The sequence below is a fragment of the Canis aureus genome, chromosome 23 (genome assembly GCF_053574225.1).
Source record: "Canis aureus isolate CA01 chromosome 23, VMU_Caureus_v.1.0, whole genome shotgun sequence".
NCBI classification, from domain to species: Eukaryota; Metazoa; Chordata; class Mammalia; order Carnivora; family Canidae; genus Canis; species Canis aureus.
The window spans coordinates 3,389,106-3,412,019 of record NC_135633.1 but is presented as its reverse complement, the minus strand read 5'-3'; the positions used below and the strand labels follow the sequence as shown (position 1 = coordinate 3,412,019).

The following is a 22,914-nucleotide window of genomic DNA, read 5'->3' as shown; positions in this document are numbered from 1 at the left end:
CTCCGAGGGACTGGGGGGAAGGCAGCAGGCAGGGTGGTAACCCAGGTAGCTCTCCCTTGAACCCATGTTCAAGGTCCCTTGTCGATGAGGCATGCCTTGGGGCGTGAGGGGAGGCCACAAGTGCAGCGGCTCCTGCTGATCAAACTCCCATCCTCTGAGTTGCTACTTCCCTTCCCCATCCTGAGATGTTGACTAAACCAACGACGTTTGGTCCAGATTTCAACGTTCACCTAATCTATTCTTGGAATGTCCCAACTACTAAATCATTTGGGAGATAATTTCACCTTTCAATTTGCAGATCCTTAGATCAACACCTTCATCAGCTTGCTGGGCCTCAAAACAATGTTTCTAGAAATTCTGCTCCTTCTCGTTTTCAGATAGTTTTCCAAAATGTAATTTTTTTTTTTTTTACTTTTTCCTTCTTTCCTCTTTTTTCCAGATGTATTTTTTTTCTCCTCTCCCTTATATGCCACAACCCAATTCTCTCTTTTTCTCCCTCTATTCTCCTCCCCTACAGAGAGTGGAGGGAGAGAAGGCAAGCTCTGGGCTGTGGCGTATGAACTCCAGGGGTGTTTTAATTCCTTTATTGGTTTTTCTTCCCCATCTTTCCAACTTCTCTCCCTAATAACAAACACTGGTTACATACTTTTCCCCCCATCTCACGCTTCTTTGAAGGTTTTCTCCTCCTGGGCTACATTTACACAACACAGCCTTTGGGGCTTCTTATCCTTACCCGTTGGGACCATTTCTTTTTATTTCACTGATGTACTATTTCCAGGCCTTTTGATCTTACCTGGCCACCAAAATACTTATCTGCCACCTGCCGTAAGACAGCTGACCCCGAGACATTGGCCGACTTTCTCCTGTCCTCCCTCTGATCTAGCTCCTGTGACATGGTTCTGTTGTACTTTTCAAGGATTCCATTTGTTGTCCTCTTCCTCCAGAATTTAGAAAACTCTTTTCAAGAGTTTTCAATAAGTGGGGTTAAGGATTCAACCCTATGGATCTTTGCTTCACCCTAGCCCATGTCAGGGCTAAGTACAGCATCAGTGCTGTGCCGAGGTGTCTTCCGCCAAAGAAGACCCCATGACTCGGGAGATCCGAGGGCCGGGAAGCTATTTGCGAGGTGCTTTTCCACAACACTATCCTGACAGCCTCCTGTGGGATGTGCCTTTTTCCTCTTGACCCAGCCCTGGGGAAACCATCCACAGAATCAGTCTTTCCTTTAAGGTGATAGAAAGACAGACGTACACACCAAGCTAACAACGGGAACCGCGGTTCTGGTTAAGACTGTTGCACTAACTGGACACACCAGTCCCTCTCCTGTGCCGAGCAAAATCACTCCTAAGGCTTGGTCGGGGTGCTGGAGGAGCGGGGTGACGGGAAGAGGCGGGGAGGCCGGGATGAGGGCCTTAGCGGCAGTTACGTGGGCCTAGTGCAGCTGCAGTGGGGGTGATGTGAGACGTGGGGGCCGGGGTGGACGGCGCGCCTTCGTCCTACCAGCGGTGATGGAGAAGCACTTACTCTGCTTACCCCCTTGCACCCTCTGCCTGTGAACTTCAAGATATGGGATGCTTCGAGAACTCCCAGAAACAAGACAAAACAAAACAAAACAAAGCAAAACAACCTGAAGTTTAATAGGACATAAAGCAAGGGGCTGCCTCTTTGCACTGGGGTGACGCCCCGTCCTAACTCGGCCCAGGAGGAAGTGGCCAGGGCACCTACGGCTGGGCTGCGTCTTCTCACCTGAAAGTTGGGGTCTTCCAAAGAACGCCCGGGAATGCCCAGGGGAGCAGCCTTCACGTTTGTAAATATAAATAAGTATAAATAGAATCCGACAAGCCTGTCTTCTAGCGGTGACGCCACCCACGTCCTCTGACCAACAGGCAAGCGGGATGCAGACTGTGTGCGCCTTGGCTCGCCTGCGCGACTTAGAAGCGGGTGACCTTCTCCAACGCCGTAGTGTGGAAGCTCTTGTCCTTGGGATCGTGGCCTGGGTTATGGCCCAGGGTTTCTTGCTTGAGTCCATTCTGTAAGACAGACTCAGCCCCTCGCTTCCAGGAGCTGCCGCCCTCAGGGTTTTCCTGAGGAAAGGGAGAGACGCACGTCAGGCCCCTAGTCTTGACGCGTTCCCAGTGACACCGAGGGGACCTGGCTTAGCCCCCCCATGCTGTGACCTGGTCACATGCTCGAGAGCGGGGTATCCCCTAACCATAGCACGGCGCCTCGACGCGCTCTGCTCGGGTCTCTAAGGCCACCAACTCCTTAGCGAGCACCTGCCCTGTAGCCTGGGTTGTGTGAAGCAACGCCCGCTGTGTCGCCGGGTAGGGACGCTCCCTCCTGAGCAGGGACGGGCCTGTGCCGCCGACGGGGCGGTCGCCTTCCCTGCCGCCGAGAGCAGGCCTCGTGATCCCAGCAGGCACCTGCAGGCCGACCCCGCGGGCGCTGCCCCATGTCGCCGGTCAGGAAGGGAGCCCAAGGACGACCTACTACGTGTCCCCTGCTCCCACCCGCGGCTCAGCCCCGAGGACAGAAGCCGCCCCTACAGAGGAGTTAGCATCATCCCAGGAAATCCTTGCCCGGGAACGTACGTCTGTAAGTCAGCAGATGACTTAGGTGCTTCTAGAACATCCTCAAAAACCTGCTTCTCCAAACCACACAGGGAGCTCGATCGGCTGCTTCCTCAGCAGACAAATCGCCTCCACAGCCTGAGCTCCCGTGCGGCGGCCCTGGCCCCACCTCACCGTCCACTCGGGTTTACCCCACGGACGTGTCGGGAGGCGCTCGGGGGAAGGACAAGAGTGCGCAACTGCAGGATGGGACATGGGGGAAGTGGTCGTCCTCCACAGTACTAAGGGAATTAAATGTCTGGGATGGGAAGAAAGCTGATGAGCCTGGACTAAGAAAAGGAAAAAACAAGCCTCCGACACTCCATGAGGCCAAGAGGACCCACATGACTAAGACCATTTGCAACATCACGTGGCCCAAGGTCCTGTTGTCAAGTGGCATGACTCTGAGGGTCGTTGTGCTCTTGCCAAGTGGGCCCCACACAGCTTTGTTTTCATGCCCAGCTTCCCTTAGTCTCCTCCCAGCATCCCTCAGTGGGGACCCGAGCCCTACAGCGGTAAGTCCAGGTCCCTCTTGTCACGGGTGGGATTGCATTGCCTGCTGCCCTGGAGTGCGCCCACCCACCCACCCACCTACCCACTCCCCAGCGGTGTCACCTCAGTAAGTTCAGTCCCATCTGACCACAGGCTCCTCCGGGTGGTCTTGGGCTGCCGTGACCTCAGTGATTCCTGGATACTGTCTCTAGTCCCACCTGGGCCACCTGGGTTCTCAGTGGAACAGGAACAGTGTGCGTCCTGCTGCTTCTCTACCTCAACAGTCCTCCTAGTCAACGTGCCTCTACCTTCACGTTTCGTGAGCTGGAGCTGTGTGCGTCCACATCTCCTCCCAGTTCCCAGCTAAAAGCTGAAGTTCAAGAGTAAACCAATTCACCCAAGGCGAGTAAGACATGGAAGCAGGATTGTATCCAGGGCTGACCCTAAAGCCTACGCTTCTCCCCATGATGCTAGACGGCCGCCCCCTGTCCTATTCCTTGTCTACTGTTCATTTTTACAGCTGTCCTAGCATTCGGCCTCAGAAGGGTTAAACGGAATTCTGGAATCTGATCACTGGCAGGGCCAACCTTTCACCCCAGGGGCACATTCACCTACCAACACGTTCACGCGCTCAAAAGCCAGTTAGCTGGGGTAACTGAAGTCGACACCAGACTCAGGGTCATACTCCTCGCCTTCCCCACCCACACCCACCTCTGCGGATGGTCTAAAGGGGCCAAAAGGGAATCCCTTTGAGTTCACGTGTGTGTTTCAGAAGTTCAAACATCAGCTCACCTGCTCCGTCCCACCGTCATGCTGGACACCACACCAGCACAGTCTTTTGTATTTCTCAGACCAAAAGCAAAATAAATTGCAAACTGGCCTAATTAGCAGTGGTTGAATGTCCTTGCCGCTCTGGCGACCTATTAACGGAAGGACAGACGGGTGAGTTGTTGGCGTGCTTCCAGGGCCTCTCAAGGACTTAAGGACCGTGTGCTTCCCGAGTAGCCCTTCTTAGTAAAAGGGGGAAAATGGGCCTGACTGGGTAATAGAAATCGACAACTGCTCAGGGCGAGGGTGGGGATAGTTTTTAAATCTCCCCAGCTGTCCACTCAGGCAAACTCACAGACACAGAGCTAAGCAGAGACACCACACTTATTCTTAGATATGGATCATGGAAAACTCCACTTGTACCCTTTGTAGGTCACCAGAGAGGACAGAAGGAATCCTAATTTCTTCTTCTAGGAAAACTCTTGGTTTCCCTTGGTTTCAGCCACATCAGATATATTAGAGTCATCAGAGTTAATATTCATAAAATTAAAAAGGGTGTTTTTACTATTTCTTCTTCTTTCCATCCCAGCATCCTGAATAAACAGTACCCTCCCATCCCCTCCGGCCAGTCTAGACTTGCCTGAGACCTCCTTTCCAGTCATTAAAACATACCTGTGCAGCGTCCTATCCCTTTCAACCCTGCTGTGCAATAAGAGCCACTTTGACATTCAAACCAAGATTTGAAGGCTGACAATGTTCCCCGCCTAGAACCTTTGTAAATCTTGGTAAAATCATAACTGTTCACAAATACCCAATCTCATTCAATGGCCGTCTTTAATTTGATAGCCAGTTTCGTCTACATGTCCCTAGAGGGGTGGCGGAGTAGCGGTTACAACCTTGACCACATTCATCTATGTACCAGACACTGTGCCTGTGCACAAGCTTTTTCCAAATTCAAATTTCTTTCTAGGGACACCTGGGTGGCTCAGTGGTTTAGCGCCGCCTTCGGCCCAGGGCGTGATCCTGGAGACCTGGGATCGAGTCCCATGTCGAGCTCCCTGCATGGAGCCTGCTTCTCCCTCTGCCTGTGTCTCTGCCTCTCTCTCTCTCTCTCTCTGTGTGTGTGTCTCTAATGAATAAATAAATAAAATCTTTTTAAAAAATTTCTTTCTAGAGATAATATATATATATATATAGAGAGAGAGAGAGAGAGAGAGAGAGATTCCTAAATATCCAAATTGAAGTTTCAATGATATACTCCCTGCATTATGTCACTCTGTCAAAAGACATTCAGCCAAAGAGAATTATACTACTCTTAATAAGAATATTTATTTATTAGTGAGCGCCTTCTGTGTACTAGGCACATCTAATCTTCATGAAGTAGATACTGTTGGGGTTCCTTGGTGGCTCAGTCAGTTAAACTGAGCTCAGGTCATGATCTCAGGATCCTGGGATCAAACCCCACAGTGGTCTCCATGCTCAGCACAGAATCTGCTTCTCCCTTTTCCTCTGCCCCTCCCCCTGCTTGTTCCCTCTCTCTCTTTCTCCTCAAATAAATAAATAAATAAATAAATAAATAAATAAATAGATCTTTAAAATATATATATATAGTTATTCTCATCTCATAAATGAGGAAATAAACACTTCTATGGTCTAGTAAATGATGAAACAAGAAATTAAACATTTGTGATCTTAAAGCCTATAACACTGCATTTTCCTTAGTGTGCGTGTATGTGTGAGTGGTGGAGGAAGGAATCATACAACCTCAAACTTCTATCCAAGGGCAACTCTGAATAAAAAGAACTTAATACTGACCCCAAACAACCATTCCCAAAGTTTCATCAGAGAAGACTTTTGTCTCCTAATAGGCCACAAAAATACCAAACGCTTGGACAAGTAAGATAGATACTTTGTCTCTAAGGACAAGAGCTGAGCCTTGCTAAGGAGAACTTTACTTCACTTGGATTTAGAGTTGGTTCTGTTCTTGGGGGGAAGAAAGCTGTTGGGAGATAGTAAACAATAAAAAAAAATCAGAATTTAGGGCTGCAGTTCTCATGGGGTAGGAAGGTTAAAGATGAAAATGGAATTCAAGTTTGGAACTCTGTATTTGTCCTCCTCAAGAGCATGTATAATCTGTTCAATGAGCAAGACTTTAGGGATTAGGCATCAAAGAGTATCATCCCCTCCTGGCTGAAACTGGGTCTGTCAACAGAAAGTATGACTATGACAGGTCATATTTCATGAGAAAGGATGAGTGGGTTTCTCCATAGGAGAAAAAGGAGTTTACACTTGAAATGTCACTTGAAATATCGCAACTTTGAGAGAATTTTTAAAAGACTCCCCATATAGTATATTAGTTAAAGCTCACCCATGAGATAAGAAATGGTTATGAGAAAAACCCTAGTTTCTTACTGAGAAGAAGGAGAAATTGCCACTCTTAATATTTAACCTTTCCTACTAATTATTAATTACAAAGGATTTTTCATACTCTGGCTTCTGGGGGCCATGTATTGAAATATCACTTCTTTTCCCCATAATATATGGGGGATATTTTTAAATGTATATTATAATAAGATACATGATAATCAAGAGGATGGCTTTGCATTATCAACTTGGAGAGAGTAGGCACCTGTCTGGGAAGAAGGGCTTCTTGCAGTGGATCCAAAATCACACCAGTAAGACATTCACCTTGTCCACCGATGCATGAGGCTAGCCCATGTCTCCTTGGCCCCAATGAGAGGAATCCAGATAACCAACCTGTTACGAAGCTGATGATTATTCCAGCAGCAATACATCCTAGGCAGCCCACTGCACTGTAGTAAAGGTAGGAGAGCGAATACCAGGTGTCAGCGATTGCAGGTCTGTGGATGACAACAGCGCATGTCAACAGTTCCATGAGTTCTGACGCTACGATCCATAGTGACGTAGAAGACTGCTGAGGGTTCATGGTAGGGTCTGGCATTTTTCAAAATTCCAACACTTTAATTTTTTGTCATTTGGCTTTTTTTTTTTAAGAATTAATTATAGACTAGTTGTGCTTTGTATTGCACTCAATCCAATCCATCCTTGCATTACAAGTGTTGACAATGTATATACTAAATGAGAATAAATACAATGAGGACAGCGCCTCCCATTTCTTTTGTATTATTCATTCTGCAAATATTTGTTAAGCCCAGGTTTAGTGCGAAGAATTGTGACAGATATTGGACATAAAGGATGAGAAAGCCACGAAGTCTACATATAGGAGCTAAGGGATCATCATAAAGTAGAGTGGTAGCACCTTGGTGGAATAGGAGCAAAGGATTATGGGAACCTTTAAAAAGAGCATCAAACCCAGGCTCTTGTGTGAGATAATATCTGAGCTTATTTTTAAAGACTAGTTAGCAGCTAATCAAGCAAGGAAGATAGTTGGGGCCAGGATTTGGCCCTCTAAGAAAAGAGGCTAGAATAAGCACAGGCAGGAGGGAAGAGACATGGTGGACGTGGGAACTCTACTAGGGTGGTATTATTTGTCTGTAAGATTTATGGAAAAGAATGGTTCTAAACTAAATGAAACTCAGAGGCAAATGGAAGCAAGATAACAGAGCGCTCATAGACTATGTAGCCAGGACAGTTCTAGGACGCGGCCCCACCCACTTCATCCCCCAGTGTGGCCCATAATAATTTTCCCACACCATACTAGAGTTAAGGAGCTCTCCCATGTTTCTTAGGTTTGTTTCTACAAACTATGAGAGTGTGAGAATGTGCATTAATTAAAGTCAGGGACAGTGCTACCGGCTATATGTCTTATCTCATTTAATCCTCTCAAAACACCAGCAAAGTAAACATTAATACCCTCATTTTTCTTTCAAAGACTCTTGGGAATTTGAGAAGTGACAAGTAACCAAGTTGTGCAGACATTGGGTGGATAAATGGTACCACCCACACCCAAACCTGCATTTCTGATTTCAAAGGCCATGGTCTTCTCCCTACACCATATTATCTCCTGTATTTTAGTATCTTAAGTTACTTATTCCAGCCAGAAATAGAAGGAGAATCCTTTGTTAAATTCAGTTTAGTTTGATCTAGAAGCTGCAAGTTCAAGGCAGTGCTGCTAGCTCAGTGTGTCCACAACCATTCTCCGCATTGCTCCCAAGCCTGTTCTACTCAGGTGCTTTACTCCTTCGGGGGCGCCATCTCTGATCCTCCTCTCCATCCACCGATTTTCAACCCCTGCCCCACTACTTTTCCTGCTTTGCAATCATATTTCCAATTAACACTTTTGCTGAGTTCCCTCTTGTGAACCCCGGACGCAGGGTAATGGGTTTCTGCAGAACCTTCAACAGCCCCGTCTGGTGCTCTTCAATGCTGGGCCCTGTCCCGAGGATTCTCACTGGAAGGCAAGATCTGGCTCATCAGACTCAGCCCTGGAGAATGAATCTTCCTCTAACTGGGTCACCTACCCCTTGGGACCAAACACCAAGGTCAAGATCCACATACCTGCTAGGTAGCGCTGTGGGCACCGTTTCTGTCACATTTGATGGGACACAATGGTCGGTGGATAAAGGCAAGGGCCATGTCTTGGAGTCTGGTGCAGGGTAGATGAAGGCCCCAATGGCCACCCAAAATGACAAGGTGATTCCAGTCAGAAGGCCACCTAGTGCACCCTTGATTAAGGGAAAGAAAAAGTTAAGGAGAGACTTGACAAAGCTGTTGAAAGAAAAGAGGAGATGGGGGGGGGGTCCATGTCTCAGAGATTCCTACTGTCCACCTCAAGTCTTGGCCACGTGTGCTAGAAACAAATTGCTTTTTTTTTTTTTTTTTTTTTTTTTTTTGCAACTCCCACCATGCAGTTTTATTTAGGAGTAACTTGTTCCTTAAATGGAAGTAGTGGAGAATGTTATAATGGTCACCATTTTTAGAATTCTAGCAGTAGGTTTTTCCCCTCCTTTTTAGCTTCTTCTTACCATTTAATCTGTTGAGAGATGTACAACGTGATGACTGTAGTTAACACCACTGTACGGTATATACGAGAGTTAAGAGAGAACATCCTCAAAGTTCTCACCACAAGGAATGACATGTACGAGATGATGGTAAACTAAATATGGTAATTATTCCACAATATATGCAAGTCAAGTCATTATTCCATATTTCTTAAACTTGTACCATGCCATATGTCGATTATGTCTCAAAACTGGGGGAGAAAACACCTGTTGAGACCCCCGTTCCCAGCAGAAGAATTTCAGAAGCTTGGGAGAACCTGAGAAAATGGAGACAATGTGGTCATTTTTCATTGACAGCTGTCAGAGAGAAATTGTTTCTCCCGTATTTCTTCCCAAGCGGTCCTGGCAGGTCCCTGACTCACAAGCCTGGAGCTTTTTGTTGGAGTCTAAACACTAGCAAGCATATTTACTAGTCTTGCCATTTAAGGGTAGTTTCCCTTGATAAACAGTGAAAAGTCAGTGAGTGAGTGAGGCTTTTCCCCTACAAAGGAGACAGAGTGGTCTAGCAGTGACCGGGACTGGGAAATAAAATCTGGATGCCCCCAGACTCCACTGGACGGCTGAGCTTTCTCTGTGCAAGAAAATAACTTGGTAGTTTCTCTATTGATTCAGGAAAAGACTTTTTGATAAAAGAACCAGAATGTTTTGTTCATTACTGTTTGGGGAAACTAAAGCAATATATGTGATTCGGATACTCATGCCTTGGTCTAGACCAGGGGTCCACACACTTCTATTACAAATGGCAAGCTAGTCAATATTTTAGGCTTTGTGGGCCACCCAGTGTCTGTCATAACTACTTAGCTCTGGCCTACAGCACTAGGACAACTATACTCACTGCATAAATAAAGGACAGTGATTAGGACCAGTAAAACTATTTTTGGGCACTGAAATGTGAATTTCATATATTCATGGGTCATGAAATATCATTCTTTTCATTTTTTCCAATCATTTAAAATGTCAAAACCATTATAGGCCATAGGCTATACCAAAAAGTGGATGCTGGCTAGATTTGGCTTGAGGAGTATAGTTTCCTGACCCCTGGCCTACCAGTAAAGGGTGAATAGATTTCAGCAGGAGGTTCAACCCTCAGAGATGGATAGTAGCTGTCTAGAAAGTGATGCTGAGAAAGAATCTGAGGTTGCATCCACATTCTGTGGAAAGAGAGCCATGATTGGTTAGTAGGATCAGCCATGGCCAATGACAAGGGAGGAGGTGACCCAAATTTGTAACATTTACTTTCCTCTACCTAGAACAAAGTGGTTTTCTGGACTAAATGGAAGGACCACAATTCACTAATATAGATAACAGGTTAATGTGTAGAATGACAAAGATGTTATATATCATTGTTACTTTTGGGGGGCTAAGGAACTGCCTTCCCTCATGTCATCTTCCCAAAATATAGTTATCCTTGTCAACCTCAATATCAGAAAGGTTAATTAAGACTGTAAGAAAAGCACTACAAATTACCAAATGCTCCCTACCTATCCATGCTCTTTACCTAGCTCCATAAGATTTATCTAGAATAGAGGTCAGCAAGGGTCAGATAGCTGCAGAGACTACTTAGATATATCACGTGACTCAAGCTTCATTGAGCACCCTGAAGTATATTAAAAAATATGCAGTCAGGTTTTTTCTGGTCTAAAGGCTTTTTTTTTTTTCTGTAGTCTAATGACTTTCTAAAAGTATATGCATGTAAATGTATGGATGACAACAAGTAAAAAAAATTTTACAATTTTACTAGATTGAGAAAATAAAGATTTTCAAACTAATTTAAAGTGTATATTATTTTTCCAAATAAATATTCATTTTGGTTTGCATTTACTATAAAGTTATCCAACCAACTTTTAAAGATATACTATTAGCTTGTAAGCCATCAAAACCAAGGAGAGCCAGCCATCAGAATATACTGGTTTTGTTTAATCTTCTCTACCTAATTAATTAAGTTAATTAAATTTGTTATAATTTTAGGTAAAATACAGAAAAAATGAAATTTACATAGTTTTTTAAGTTTTCAAGATTATTTTTTACAATTCAATATATATTTTAAATTTTCATTTTGTGGGCCTTGAATTAAGAGACAACTTTAAAGAGTCAATTTTGCTGCCATGACATCTGGTACTTCATGTCCACCTCTTACTTTCCCTATTTTTGGCTTCTAAAAAGGTTTCACTGGAGTCAGAGATAGGAGGCCTTGGGTTCTCCTTAGTCCTACTGTGGAAAAAAGCCCCCATTTTTTTTTTCCTAGTCCAGAGAGATGGCCTTTCCAAGGAGAAAGGGAGAGATAGGAAATGGCTGGACTTCAATTTTATTTTTTTATTTTTATTTTTCCAACAATTGGACCAAGAGCTTTTATTTTATTTTATTTTATTTTATTTTATTTTATTATTTTATTTTATTTTATTATTTTATTTTATTTATTTTATTTTATTTCATTTAAATTCAAGCTCGTTAGCATATAGTGTAGTATTGGTCTCAGGACTCAAATTTAGTGACCCATCACTTACACATGACACCCAGTGCTCATCTCAACAAGTTGGGCTTCAGTTTTAGCTAGGAATCATGGAGCGACATGCAGGATCCTTACCTTCCAGTTCACAAATGGGAACAAGATTCCCAGAGAGAATAAGCCCAGCATTGGTCCCCCACACATGCCGTGGATGCTGAGAGCAGCCTGTGGAACGAGATAGATCAGATAAATGTGCCCACTCCCCTGAATCCATGGTCACCTGGGATCACTCTCTCTCTCAGACTCGGGATAAAATTCAGTCCTCGTCCTGACGGTCACACTCATTAATCATGTGCCTTATAGAGGTCATTATTCCCTTTTGGGGAGATAAGCACTATGTAAAACAACAAAAATACATACAAAGATACATTTGTGTGTAGGGGGGGTGTGTACACATACACATAGGAAATTTGGATTTTGTAGAGGTAGTTTCTCTTCAGGTGAAATTCATTGATTAGTTTACATTTTATATCTTGTCAAAAACAAACTTCCTTTTTATAATGCACCACATAAATATACCCATAACTTATATTTCATATCTTACATGACTGCTCGTTTTTTCTAGTTTATTTTGAACAATTCTATCATTTTGATAATAGTAGATTACCCCACTCCCACCATCCCAGCCAGAACACATCAAGGATGTTGAAGCACTAAGTTGGGACATGATGGGGGAGCTCACTGGACACTTCATATCTCATATCCCATTTTTACGGCTCTGTTTTCTTTGGAAATTGAAGCAGTTTGACAAGTGCATTTCCACATCTCTTAGCCTCTAAATTACACCACTGAATTGGTAAGGAACTTTCATTAAACTAATTTGTGATTGCTCGGTAGCCTCGTGCCATGGCGATCCAAGAGTCTTGGACATATACAAATGTGCTGATATGCATGCTAGTGAACAGGTGTGTGCGAGTGCCAGCATATGGGCACGTGTGTATGCATGCACACACGCACACAGCTATCCCGCAGGGAAGCCCCTATCTTGCTCTATCAAAGCAACTGTAGGGCTCTTAGATCAATATCTAAGAATAGGATGTTCTAAAGATCCTATATATATCTTGGGTTTGTCAGGCACCACCTGCATGCCAGATGGTTAGGATGAACTACCAGGCACTCTAGATAAGTGACCTCGTTTCATCCTCACACTTACCCAGTTTAGTAGATCATCACTAACTGAGTTTTATAGATGAGAAAACTGCACTGATGGGAAACCTATTAAGGGCATAATTCCATTTAGAAAATGGAAGAGGTAAGATTTAAGAGGTTTAAGCTAGGACTGTTTGGCTGTAAAGCCCACATTTTCTCTCCTAAAAGTAGGCTACGGGGGTGGGGGGGAAAAAGCCAAGAGCACAGACTCTCATAATGGCCTCCTTTCGTTTAAGGGGAGAAAGTTCTTGAAAGATTCCATCACTAATCGAATATTTGGATTCTCGTTTGGCCCTGCTGCTTAGAAGCATGATTCGTTGAAACTTCTGCTATTGATTCAGATACATTCTACTTCAGAGAGTCTTCTTTATAAAAAATAGATAAGACCAAGAGGCTGCCAAGTCCCCTCCAGCTGTAATGTAAGTTCTTTTCTCTAGAAACACGAGCTGCAATTCATGGTTATGTTTGTTTCTCCAGGTTAATTTTTTATGAAGTCAATGCCACAGATGGATCTTTGACAAGATGGAAGCAGATAAGATTAAAATCGATACTCTTCCTCAAAATCAATCCTTACTTTAATATTCCTGACATTTCCTCTGTTGATTAATAGCATGAATTCATAGTTGCCATGGTTGCTGAATTTGGAAGCTAATTTACTTACTAGCTAGGATACAGGAGAATCAATAAGTTTAGGAACAGTGTTTATGTCCCCCAGTGGAGGAAAAAACATTAACAATCCCTTATAAAATCATTAGCCAATATGCTTCTGGGGGGAAAAAAAGGGTCTTTACATGATAGAAAAAGAATCCAAGCATTTCTGGCTTTTGAAAATACATATTTTTGTAATTTACACAACTAGACTAATCTTAATTTTCATATTTCTTTTTGTTGTTGTTCTTAAGCAGGTTCAGTTGGGAGAAGACTTAAAGCTCATCCAGCAGCTTTCTCCTCAGTGGGCAAATCTCACAGAAGTTGTTCCTACAAACAGGGGGCGATGGAAGGGAACGTATGTTTTGGGGGGGTTGCCTTGCTGTGCCATAGCTTTCTCACGGTATCAAGTAGGGATCCTAATGCCTGCTTCCTGGGGTTTCTTGTAAGTATTCAATGCGGAGTCTGAGAAAGGTCAGAATAGCGACTAAACACTGCAGAGCACGTAGTAAGTACCCCCCCAAATGTTATCTACTATCACTCCTTTTTCCTTTTCCTTAAGTTTTAATTTTAATTCCAATTAGTTAATATACAGTGTTTATTAATTCCAGGTGTTATCCACTATTATGGTTTATCTTCTTCTCATTGCTATTGCCTAGACCATTAGTGAGCTCTCCAGTTCCTGAGGCATATCATTAGATTATTGGACTGCTTGGCGACCCAGAAAGCACTTTCTTAAATTAAGATAAGAACGGGTTTGGAAGTCATTATAGCCCTTGGTAGAACTAGGCGGTAGTCGTTAAGATAGAAGCACAATGGATAGAATGGTCTTCCCAAAGGGAGCTCTGCAAGTCACTAGTTAACAGGTGATCTTTGCTGCTGTGAGCTGCCCCCTCCCCCTATTTCTGCTACCACCACCACCACCACCACCACCACCACCACCACCACCACCCCTCACCCTTCCCCACGTAGGGTCTATGGTCACATATTTAAAGTAAAACAGGGCATGTCCGGCTGGCTCAGCTGGAAGAGGGTGGCACTCTTGAGCTCAGGGTCATGAGTTTGAGCCCCACGTTGGGTGTAGAGATCACTTAAATAAGTACAACTTAAAAAAAATAAAAATAAGAAATAAAGTGAAACAGGCTTATTTTAGGACTTCCCAAGGCCTTCAATAGGCTAACGTGGCTGTGGATATCTGAGAGAGGAGAATGCAGTGTGCAGCATTTCCCAAATGTCTCCAACATAGGAAATTTGCTTTCTTAGAGTATTTCACAGGATGAAAGTCTCCAGAACACACTTTATAAAGTCCTAAGCCAGAACAGTAAAAGGACTTTGCTTTAAGGAGACTCAAGCTGCCTGCCCCTAGCACCACCCACATACATACACCATGAGTATGGGATGGTCTTGTGAACATGGAATTAAACCTGGCTCTATCCCTCACATCCACGGGACTTAGGCTTCGGTCTTCCCATGTGCAAAACCTGAACCTGAATGTTGTCCCATTACGCTCACTATAGCAAAGCCATTTGGAAAATTAAATAGGGGAACTATAATTGGCTTCCTGTACCTGTTAAATCAGATGTATTCAAAGAAATGAGAGGGCCACTCCCTAGACAGTATCTCTCCTAGAAAAAAAAGAACTCAGAATTTTCACTTCTTGCCAACCAGCATCTCCTAAACCATGTGAAATGTGGAACATAGGGTTCTGCTGTGTGGACAGGCAAATATCAAAGTGCTCCAAAAACTGGGACGAGATTATCGAGCATCTGTGATAAAAGGGTTAGTTCCTCCAGCTTAACTGGAGTGGCCACCGGCTCTCCAGTCCCACAGCTTCTTAGGCAGACAACTGAATTCTCAGACTATCACTCAGTCTCCCTGACGTACTCCCTGAAGTTCAAGATGAAAAGAAGGGAATCTGCGTAAGTCATTGCTGGAAGGTTCAAGTAAGATGCACAGATCTGCAAACTCAAAGACACTCTCTAAAAGTCCGTGACTACTCTTCACATGCCCTTATTCAATTCTTTGTTGAAGCAACATTTATGGAAACCCCCTGCCATGCCAAGATAATATAAAAGATGTTAAAATTATACAAAGATATCAGGGGGGTGGTGAAAGGCTGAGGTACAATCTGAAGATGGGCTTATCTGCTGTTGCCTTGACAGGTGGGTGATTTGCGAAGGGAGGAGAGGTGGCCCCCCGGGAGACGTGGGCTGTAAACTTCTCAGCCACTGAGTAGCTGTGAGAACCTGAGCAGGATATTTTCACTCTTTTCTATAATCATCTACAAAATGAAGATGCTCAAATAGATCATCCCTGAGGCTCCTTCTAGAGTCATCTTTTTATGGAAATGGGAGTTGGACATATGGGAGGCCGTTCAGCCTGGATAAGAGGTAGCGGTGGCTCATATGCCAGCTCCCCCACTCCTTAACCATGTGAGCCTGGGACAGTCCCCTCACTCTCTACTTCTTAGTTTCTTCGTCTGTAAAGTGAGTACATGAATCACAACTACCCTGAGAGAAGTGATGAAGATTAAACGAGGTAATCCATCTGGGGCTGCACCTCGAACATAGTAACTGTTCCATTAATAGCAATTGTTATTCTTTTTCTGCTATTCTAATTATCACTTCTACTTTTATTTCCGGATCATATATTCTCAGATCTGGATTTCAAATGGGCTTCTAATTTTATTACAGTGTACCAAGTCACTGACTTCCATTACTGGTTTTTACTAGTTTCCCCTTCTGAAGGCAATTTCGGTTGAAATTTTACATGTAATGTTTAATTCCGACCTAGGATCGGAGTCCAGGGTACGGTGCTCGGAGGAATAGGCAAAGCATTGGCAAAGAAAACGGGTTTAGAGTTGCTCTGAAATCAAAGGTGTCCTTTTTCTCTTTCATTACCTGCACGACGCCCCCCATGAGGGATGCAGCCACGGCCATGGAGGTACACATCACGCCAAACAAGAGACCTGAAAGAAAGAAAAGCCATCATCAAGCTGGCTTTGAGGGATTTCTCGAGCTCCTGGGCAGGAACAGTGTCTGAGCACCTTTGGAAGGGATCTCAGTAAGAACCGTCCTGGCCACCCAGCCATCACAGGCCCCAAGAGGGAGATATGGGAGGCTTTGGTCCCAGTCGGGCAAAAAGAACTGGAATCCAGCCACCAGAGATTTGCTCTCCCGGACTCAGGAAGTGAACCATCATGTAGACACAACATGAAAATGTGGAAAAGGCACTGGTCTAGACTAATCCAGACCAAATTAGTGGGATTACTGGCAGCAATTCCCTCTAGCTGAAGAAGTTTCTAGAGGACCTTTCTGGGATTCAGATAGTTCTTCAACTTTAAAATGTTTAAGTATCTATACATTTTATCTCAGAGGAATTGCAACTCTGGAAAGTTTTTCTCATTTTTTCCTTTAGTGTTTTATTCATACCATCCTTCGGGCCCTCAGTATACTGTGCAATGATTTCTTTGTTTTCATATCTATGCGGGAGCGCCCTAAGGGCCATCAGAGTACCAAGCCCTGAAGCATCTAATACAGGGCCTCTAGTACCAAGGGAACTCACTCAGTGAAGAAGCGTATGTGTGTTAGTCATCTTTTAAACCACCTTTAAAAAAAGAATTGTTTTTATATACATCTTTGTTTAAAAAATCATCTTAAAATTGGGTTCAATTCCCTTATAAACTTTGGATTAAATGAGAGAGGGAGACAGAGACAAAGAATTAGAGATATAGACAGAGACAACAATGACAGAAATGGAGATAAAATGATTTTGTTCATTGTTTGAAATCATCTCTCAGCTAAATATCCCGCTCAGTTGTCAACATGTCCTGTTATAGTACTGAGTACTGACCATATGTCAGGTACTTTATCTGTGTCAGTGCTACAAAGTCAGAACCTGATTCCTGTTCTAAAGATCTTACATTCTAGGAAGAGATTACATATAAATGATGTATCCAACAGTGCCATAGAAAATACTTTGAGTTTATCATTATTTTATCATTATTATTATTATTATCATTATTATTATTATTATTATATTTCAGGTTCAGTACACGATATTCATGATACTTATTATCAGGAACTCACTCTTAAAATGAACTCATGCTAGTAACATTCAATGTAATATTTTCCAACTTCTCAATAAGACAGAAAAATAAAGAAGCTCACAACAACACTAAAAGCCAAGTTTCATCAATAAAAACATTTTGGAATTGTGATATTATTCTCATTATCTTTAAAGATGATAAACTGGAGCGCAGAAAACAATGTTTGCCCTGATTCTGAACTGCTTCATGAATAAGGAGAACTCTGCTTATCTGAAGAAAATAACAAAAGACATGTTTTCTGTCTACTACTGATTTCCCTTCTGCTGGGCCAACAATCATCTGTTCAGATGAAATCCTAGGCAGTCATCCCTCTCTCCAAGGGTTCTACTTTTTTGTGCTGACCAGAGAATTAATTCATTCCTCCCCTCCCCCAAAATATTATATTCCTGCCATATTATAATCAATAACAACCATGAAGGCAGGAAATTTAGAGGAAGTTGATGGGGGTTCCATAGAGGCCTGGAATGTGTAGCACCAGAAACAAAGCAGTCAATATGGGAGGGAAAGAGTCCCACAATTACAGCAAATACTATGGATTTTTCAAGTGCTACATCAACTCGGAGGACCAGACAATAAATTATGGGCATAGAAGAAATTTCTACTATCATCCAGCATGTTTATGACTATCTTCTAGAAATTGGGAACTGTACTGAGAGTAAGGCCCATCCATTATTAGCTTTAGTCCATTGTGCAAGATGGTGACTAGAAGCAAGGCAATTCACCACCAGTTAACAAATATGTGGTCAGCATTGATCTCTCCTTGTCAAAGCATAAATAAAACAAAAAAAGAAATATGAGATCCATAGCAGAATATCGCTGAACAAAGGAGTGAATATATTAACCTAAAAGCTCAAATACAAGGTAGGCTTTCTAGAAATAATTTACCTTAGGAAGCAAAAAAAATCAAGTATTTGGAAATTGGCAATTTTAATAGGATGCAAAAAACAAACAAGCTCAAGTCAAGAGAAAGCAAATGAGGTGAAAAATGGCAAGATAAGGGGTAACAGCAATAAATTTAGATAAAATGGGTCCAAGTGGGCTAAGGAAGGACTATAAAGAAATTTAAAATGATAATTGACCGAGCACGTCTGCTCCTAAGTATTTATCAACTAGAAATGAAAATATGTTCACAAAAAGACTTGTACAAGATTATACATAGCACTTTTATTCATTATAAACTCAAACTGAAACACCCCAGGTCCATCAACAGAATCAGGAGTTTGAAAAAACTGTGGTATATCCATACAATGTCATACTACTCGGAAATAAAGAATGAACTACCGATATACAAAACAACATGGATAAATCTCAAAAACATGGTGAGCGAAAGGAGTCATACATAAAAAGAGTGTGTACTGTGATTCCATGTATTCGACAGTCTAGAAGAGATAAAACTGATCTATGAGAGAAATATCAAGAGTGGTTGTCCCCGTGGGCCATGGGAGGGCCGTGGGGCAGGGGTTACCTGGAATGAGCAAGAGAGAACTTTCCAGGGTAATGATAGTGATTTATATCACTATGATTTATATCATAGATAAGTGATTTATATCACTTTAGTAATCTCTGGGTTTCACAGGTATACGCACTTGTCAAAAGTCAGCAAATATATACTTACCATTTGTCTAAATCTTTATAGGTAGATTTTACATAAAAATTTTAAAACAGTATTAAATTCTAGTTAATAATGTACATGCTAAAATAATTATGCGGAAGTGTGCTGATATCTGCAATTAACTTTTAAATGTATCAAACATTATATACTAATGGATGGTAGAGAGCTGGATGGTTACATGAAAAAGCAAGACAAGGACAATAGTAATGGAGAATCCAGGGGGTATGTAAATGAGAATTTATGAAAAAAGTCTTAAATTTTGCTGTAAGATTAAATTTATATAATAAAATGTAAGGAACAAAACACAATTCTAGGATTAAAATCATTATTGTTAAGAAATTTACTTTGTGGAGAATTAAAAATTACGTCAAAAGAAAAATTGAGTTTTTCAAGTTTTATTGGAAACTCTAGATAGAAAGCTTACAACGATGTCAATTCTTCCCCCAAACATTTTTAGATTTAATGCATTCCCATTGGGATGGAGGTGCGGCTAGGTGACATGCAATAAAGTATTTTAAAGTCAGCCTAAAGCATTAATAAACACGTGTAACTCAAAGTTTGTTTTTCCAGGAAAAAAAAAAGTAAAGTAACAATAGAAAAAAATTTTAATTTTAAACTAAAATAAATGTGACAGGAGTTACTCTAGCAGATATTTTAAATAAAACACTATAAAGCTATAGTATACAAAAGGATGGTATTCATCCTGCAATAGATAATTTAATGAAAATAATATGTAGTATCCTTAAACCCTCACAGATGAAAGAATTTTATAGTGTATATTATCATCACTGAAATATTAAAAAACAGTGAAGAGTATTGGATTCATGAAGCTTAGAGAATTGGCTATGTAAGAAAAAAGAACAAGTTAGATCCTCATCATATTTCACAAACAAATCGAATAATTTGAATACAGTTAATATTAAATGTGAAATATAAAATTATTTACAATCCAGAAAAAATAAGGAAATATATAAATGGGTTTTGCATGGGAAGAAATTCATAAGCATAAAGAAATGGATAAAATGGTAAAAGAGGATGCCTGGGTGGCTCAGCTGTTGAGCGTCTGTCTTTGGCTCAGGGTGTCATCCTGGAGTCACGGGATCGAGTCCCGCATCAGGGTCCCTCCATGGAGCCTGCTTCTCCCTCTGCCTGTGTCTCTGCCTCTCTCTCTGTGTCTCTCATGAATAAATAAATAAAATAAATAAAATAAGAAAAGAAATAACACACATATTTGATCAAACATGTAATTATAATTTCTGTACATCAAAAATGTATTTTAAAAATCTGGGGGATATTCTCAAATATACAAAGGTCACATTTCCTTTATACATGAAGAGATTTTACAGGCAAAATTTCTAATATCTCATCAACAAACAGAAAGTATAAATAGATTTTTCAAAAAATTAAGATGGCTTATTTATCATCTGAGAGATGTTCAAATTCACTATAAATCAAAAAATGTAAACTAAAGCAAAACTGTGATGTTATTTTGACCATGAATTTGGCCAATTTTTAAAAATACTAATGTGCACAGAGTGCACAGAGAAACACGTCATTACTCACTATTGCCAAACATAAATATTAATTGGACCATGCTGGAAATATTTTTCAGAACATACATCAAGAGCTGTCAGTGAATTTGTATCATTCGATCTGATGGTTTTTTTGGAGGTTTTCATTAAGGAAAAAAATTGTGGATGCCATCAAAGATGAATGTATTTTGGTGTCATCACGATATTACAAAAAAATCTAAAAAGTAACAGCATAAAAATTAAAAGGAAGCCATTTTGTAGACTACTAGGCAAACATTCAAAACCTATGCATAAGTGACACAGGAAAATGCTTACTATCCTATCCTAGAAAAAAAAAAAAAAAAACAACCAGAACAAAATCAGGTATGATTTTATTTAAAAAGCTCATATGTTTTCTCCAATACCTACATTTTTTTGTAGTAAGTGAATAAGCATATAATTCATTTGTACTTAAGAAGAAGGAAACTCTGTAAAATGATAATTCAACATGGTAAGTGCTACAGTGAGCATAAATGTAATATGCAACCCTGTGATTAAGCAAGGAGGAATTATTCCTGGAAGTGAGGTCACCAGGAGTTTGGTAATAAAAAGTTATTTAGAGAAAGAATTTGGCATAATCACCATGTGGCACACCTGAAGCTAACATAACACTGTGTCACTACTACTACTACTACTACTAATAATAATAATAGTAATAATAAATATAAATAGTAAAAAGAAAGAAAAGGAAATGATTTGACTTTATTAGACAAAGTCACGGCCACAGTGAGGAGAACATCTTCCCATGTAGAGGGGCGAATATGATCAACACAAGGCAGAACCAAGAGATGATGAAGTGATGAATATAGAGCAGAGGGCAAGTACGGAAGAGAGTCAAATCTAAGGACGGGGAAAGGCACGCTAGCTGGTGATTATCTCCCATTACCCTCCTGGTGCTCTGGAAGTGTGAATCCATATGTGAAATTCCTCACACACCTCAGTGTGCGTTCGTGCCTGTGGGTCCTGAATTTTGACATGCACCACACGTACATTTTGAGATGTGGAGGAGAAGATCCACCGGCTGTACCTACATAAGCCTTTACTGATCCAGGTGCTCAGCTTGTCGGAGAGATGGGGAAAACAGCTCTTGACAAAATCCTCAAAGGTCACTGTCGCTAAGGCGTTGATGCTGGCGGCCACGGTGCTGCAGGGAGAGAAAAGCAAGAACATCGTCCAAGCTAAATAAAGCTGAGCAGCCTGCCCTGTCACTCAGGGCAAGTAGACAAAGCAGGGCTCTGGAAAGAAACAAGAAACAGATACAGACATATGTCCTTATTCTGGGACTTCAGGGGAGCTCCATGGGGAGCTTTTCCCTCCTCAAAGCTGCTTCTGTGCTTGTGCTCTTGGATTTCTTCAAACCCTAGTGAAGAAGCTACATGTCTGTGCTCTAATGCCTACCAATGCCCCCGAACAAGACTTTAAGTGAATTCGCAGGCATTGATAGGTTGTGTGTGCAGGTGCACGTGTATGTGTGTGTGTGTTTAGCTTGGACTTGAGGCAGGAAGCAGTAACTACCCTAATCCAGGAATCAGTAAAATGTGCCACTCATTAATCATTCACACATTCATTCATTCTTACAAATTACACGTCTAGGCAACAGGCATACAATGGTCAACTACCAAACATAGACCTTACACTCTACTTAGCACCACAGACATTCAACAGCCAATTACACAACTGATCACGGTTGTCATGAAGGAAAATAACAAGAGACTAGGAAAGTGTGCCTTGCAGAGTCCTAAACTGAAGTTAAAGAATTCTTCCCTTAGGAGATGATGATTGAAATAGGCACCGAAAGGACCCATGCAAATTGGGGAAAAGGGAACTTGACATTCAAATGCCTCTAGATGGAAAGCTTCCCGCACTCAACAGCCTGAAGCCACCAGAGTGGTTAGAATGCAATCGGTCAGGGAGAAAGACGCAAAAGATAAAATGGGAAGGAGGCAAAGGCTAAAACCACATAAAAGATTTGATATTCTCTCTGACTTTCCAATCAGAGTCCAGTCTTAAAGCCCTAAAACTCTTTTTGACAACAGAGGACCTGGAGGTTGGGGTTTTCCCTTCCCAAGAGCATGAAAGCTTATCTAATTTCTCATACAGACCAGGAATATTTTAGCTAGTGGAACAGGTAACTATATTAAATTCATGTGATGCAAAATCACAATCACAAACAAAGGTTCCGGAAAAGAAACAAGTTGATGGACAAAACCTGCCCAAGCTGTTGGTAAATTCTCCACTGCTATTCGTTAGCTGACTGTTTTGTTATCCTCCGATGTTCATTTGAAGACAAGCTAGGGCTGTGCCAACAGCATGGAAGAAAATTCATTTTTTTTTCTTTTTCCTCTAATAATACCATTAATTTTAGCCATAGGTTACTTTAGTTAGAATAGTTCTATGTCCATTTTGTGCAAAATTAAAAGTTCCTTCCCTGAGTGGTAGCTATAGCAAGCAGAAATCTCCTAAGACCCA

The 22,914-nt window shown here is 41.8% G+C and overlaps 1 protein-coding gene across 1 annotated transcript in view; it reads right to left on the bottom strand.

Annotated features, from left to right (window-relative positions):
- Positions 1-1,613: 1,613 nt before the first annotated feature.
- Positions 1,614-22,914, bottom strand: part of SLC5A12 (solute carrier family 5 member 12) — a 45,113-nt gene continuing 23,812 nt past the window's right edge. Inside the window, exons 9-15 of the mRNA XM_077866164.1 lie at positions 21,477-21,589; positions 16,055-16,122; positions 11,436-11,522; positions 8,349-8,515; positions 6,627-6,730; positions 3,894-4,021; positions 1,614-2,084 (exon numbers count right to left, since the gene is read on the bottom strand). Of these exons, the coding sequence (XP_077722290.1) occupies positions 1,932-2,084; positions 3,894-4,021; positions 6,627-6,730; positions 8,349-8,515; positions 11,436-11,522; positions 16,055-16,122; positions 21,477-21,589 (820 nt within the window). The 3' untranslated portion in view covers positions 1,614-1,931. The remainder of the gene's footprint in view (positions 2,085-3,893; positions 4,022-6,626; positions 6,731-8,348; positions 8,516-11,435; positions 11,523-16,054; positions 16,123-21,476; positions 21,590-22,914) is intronic.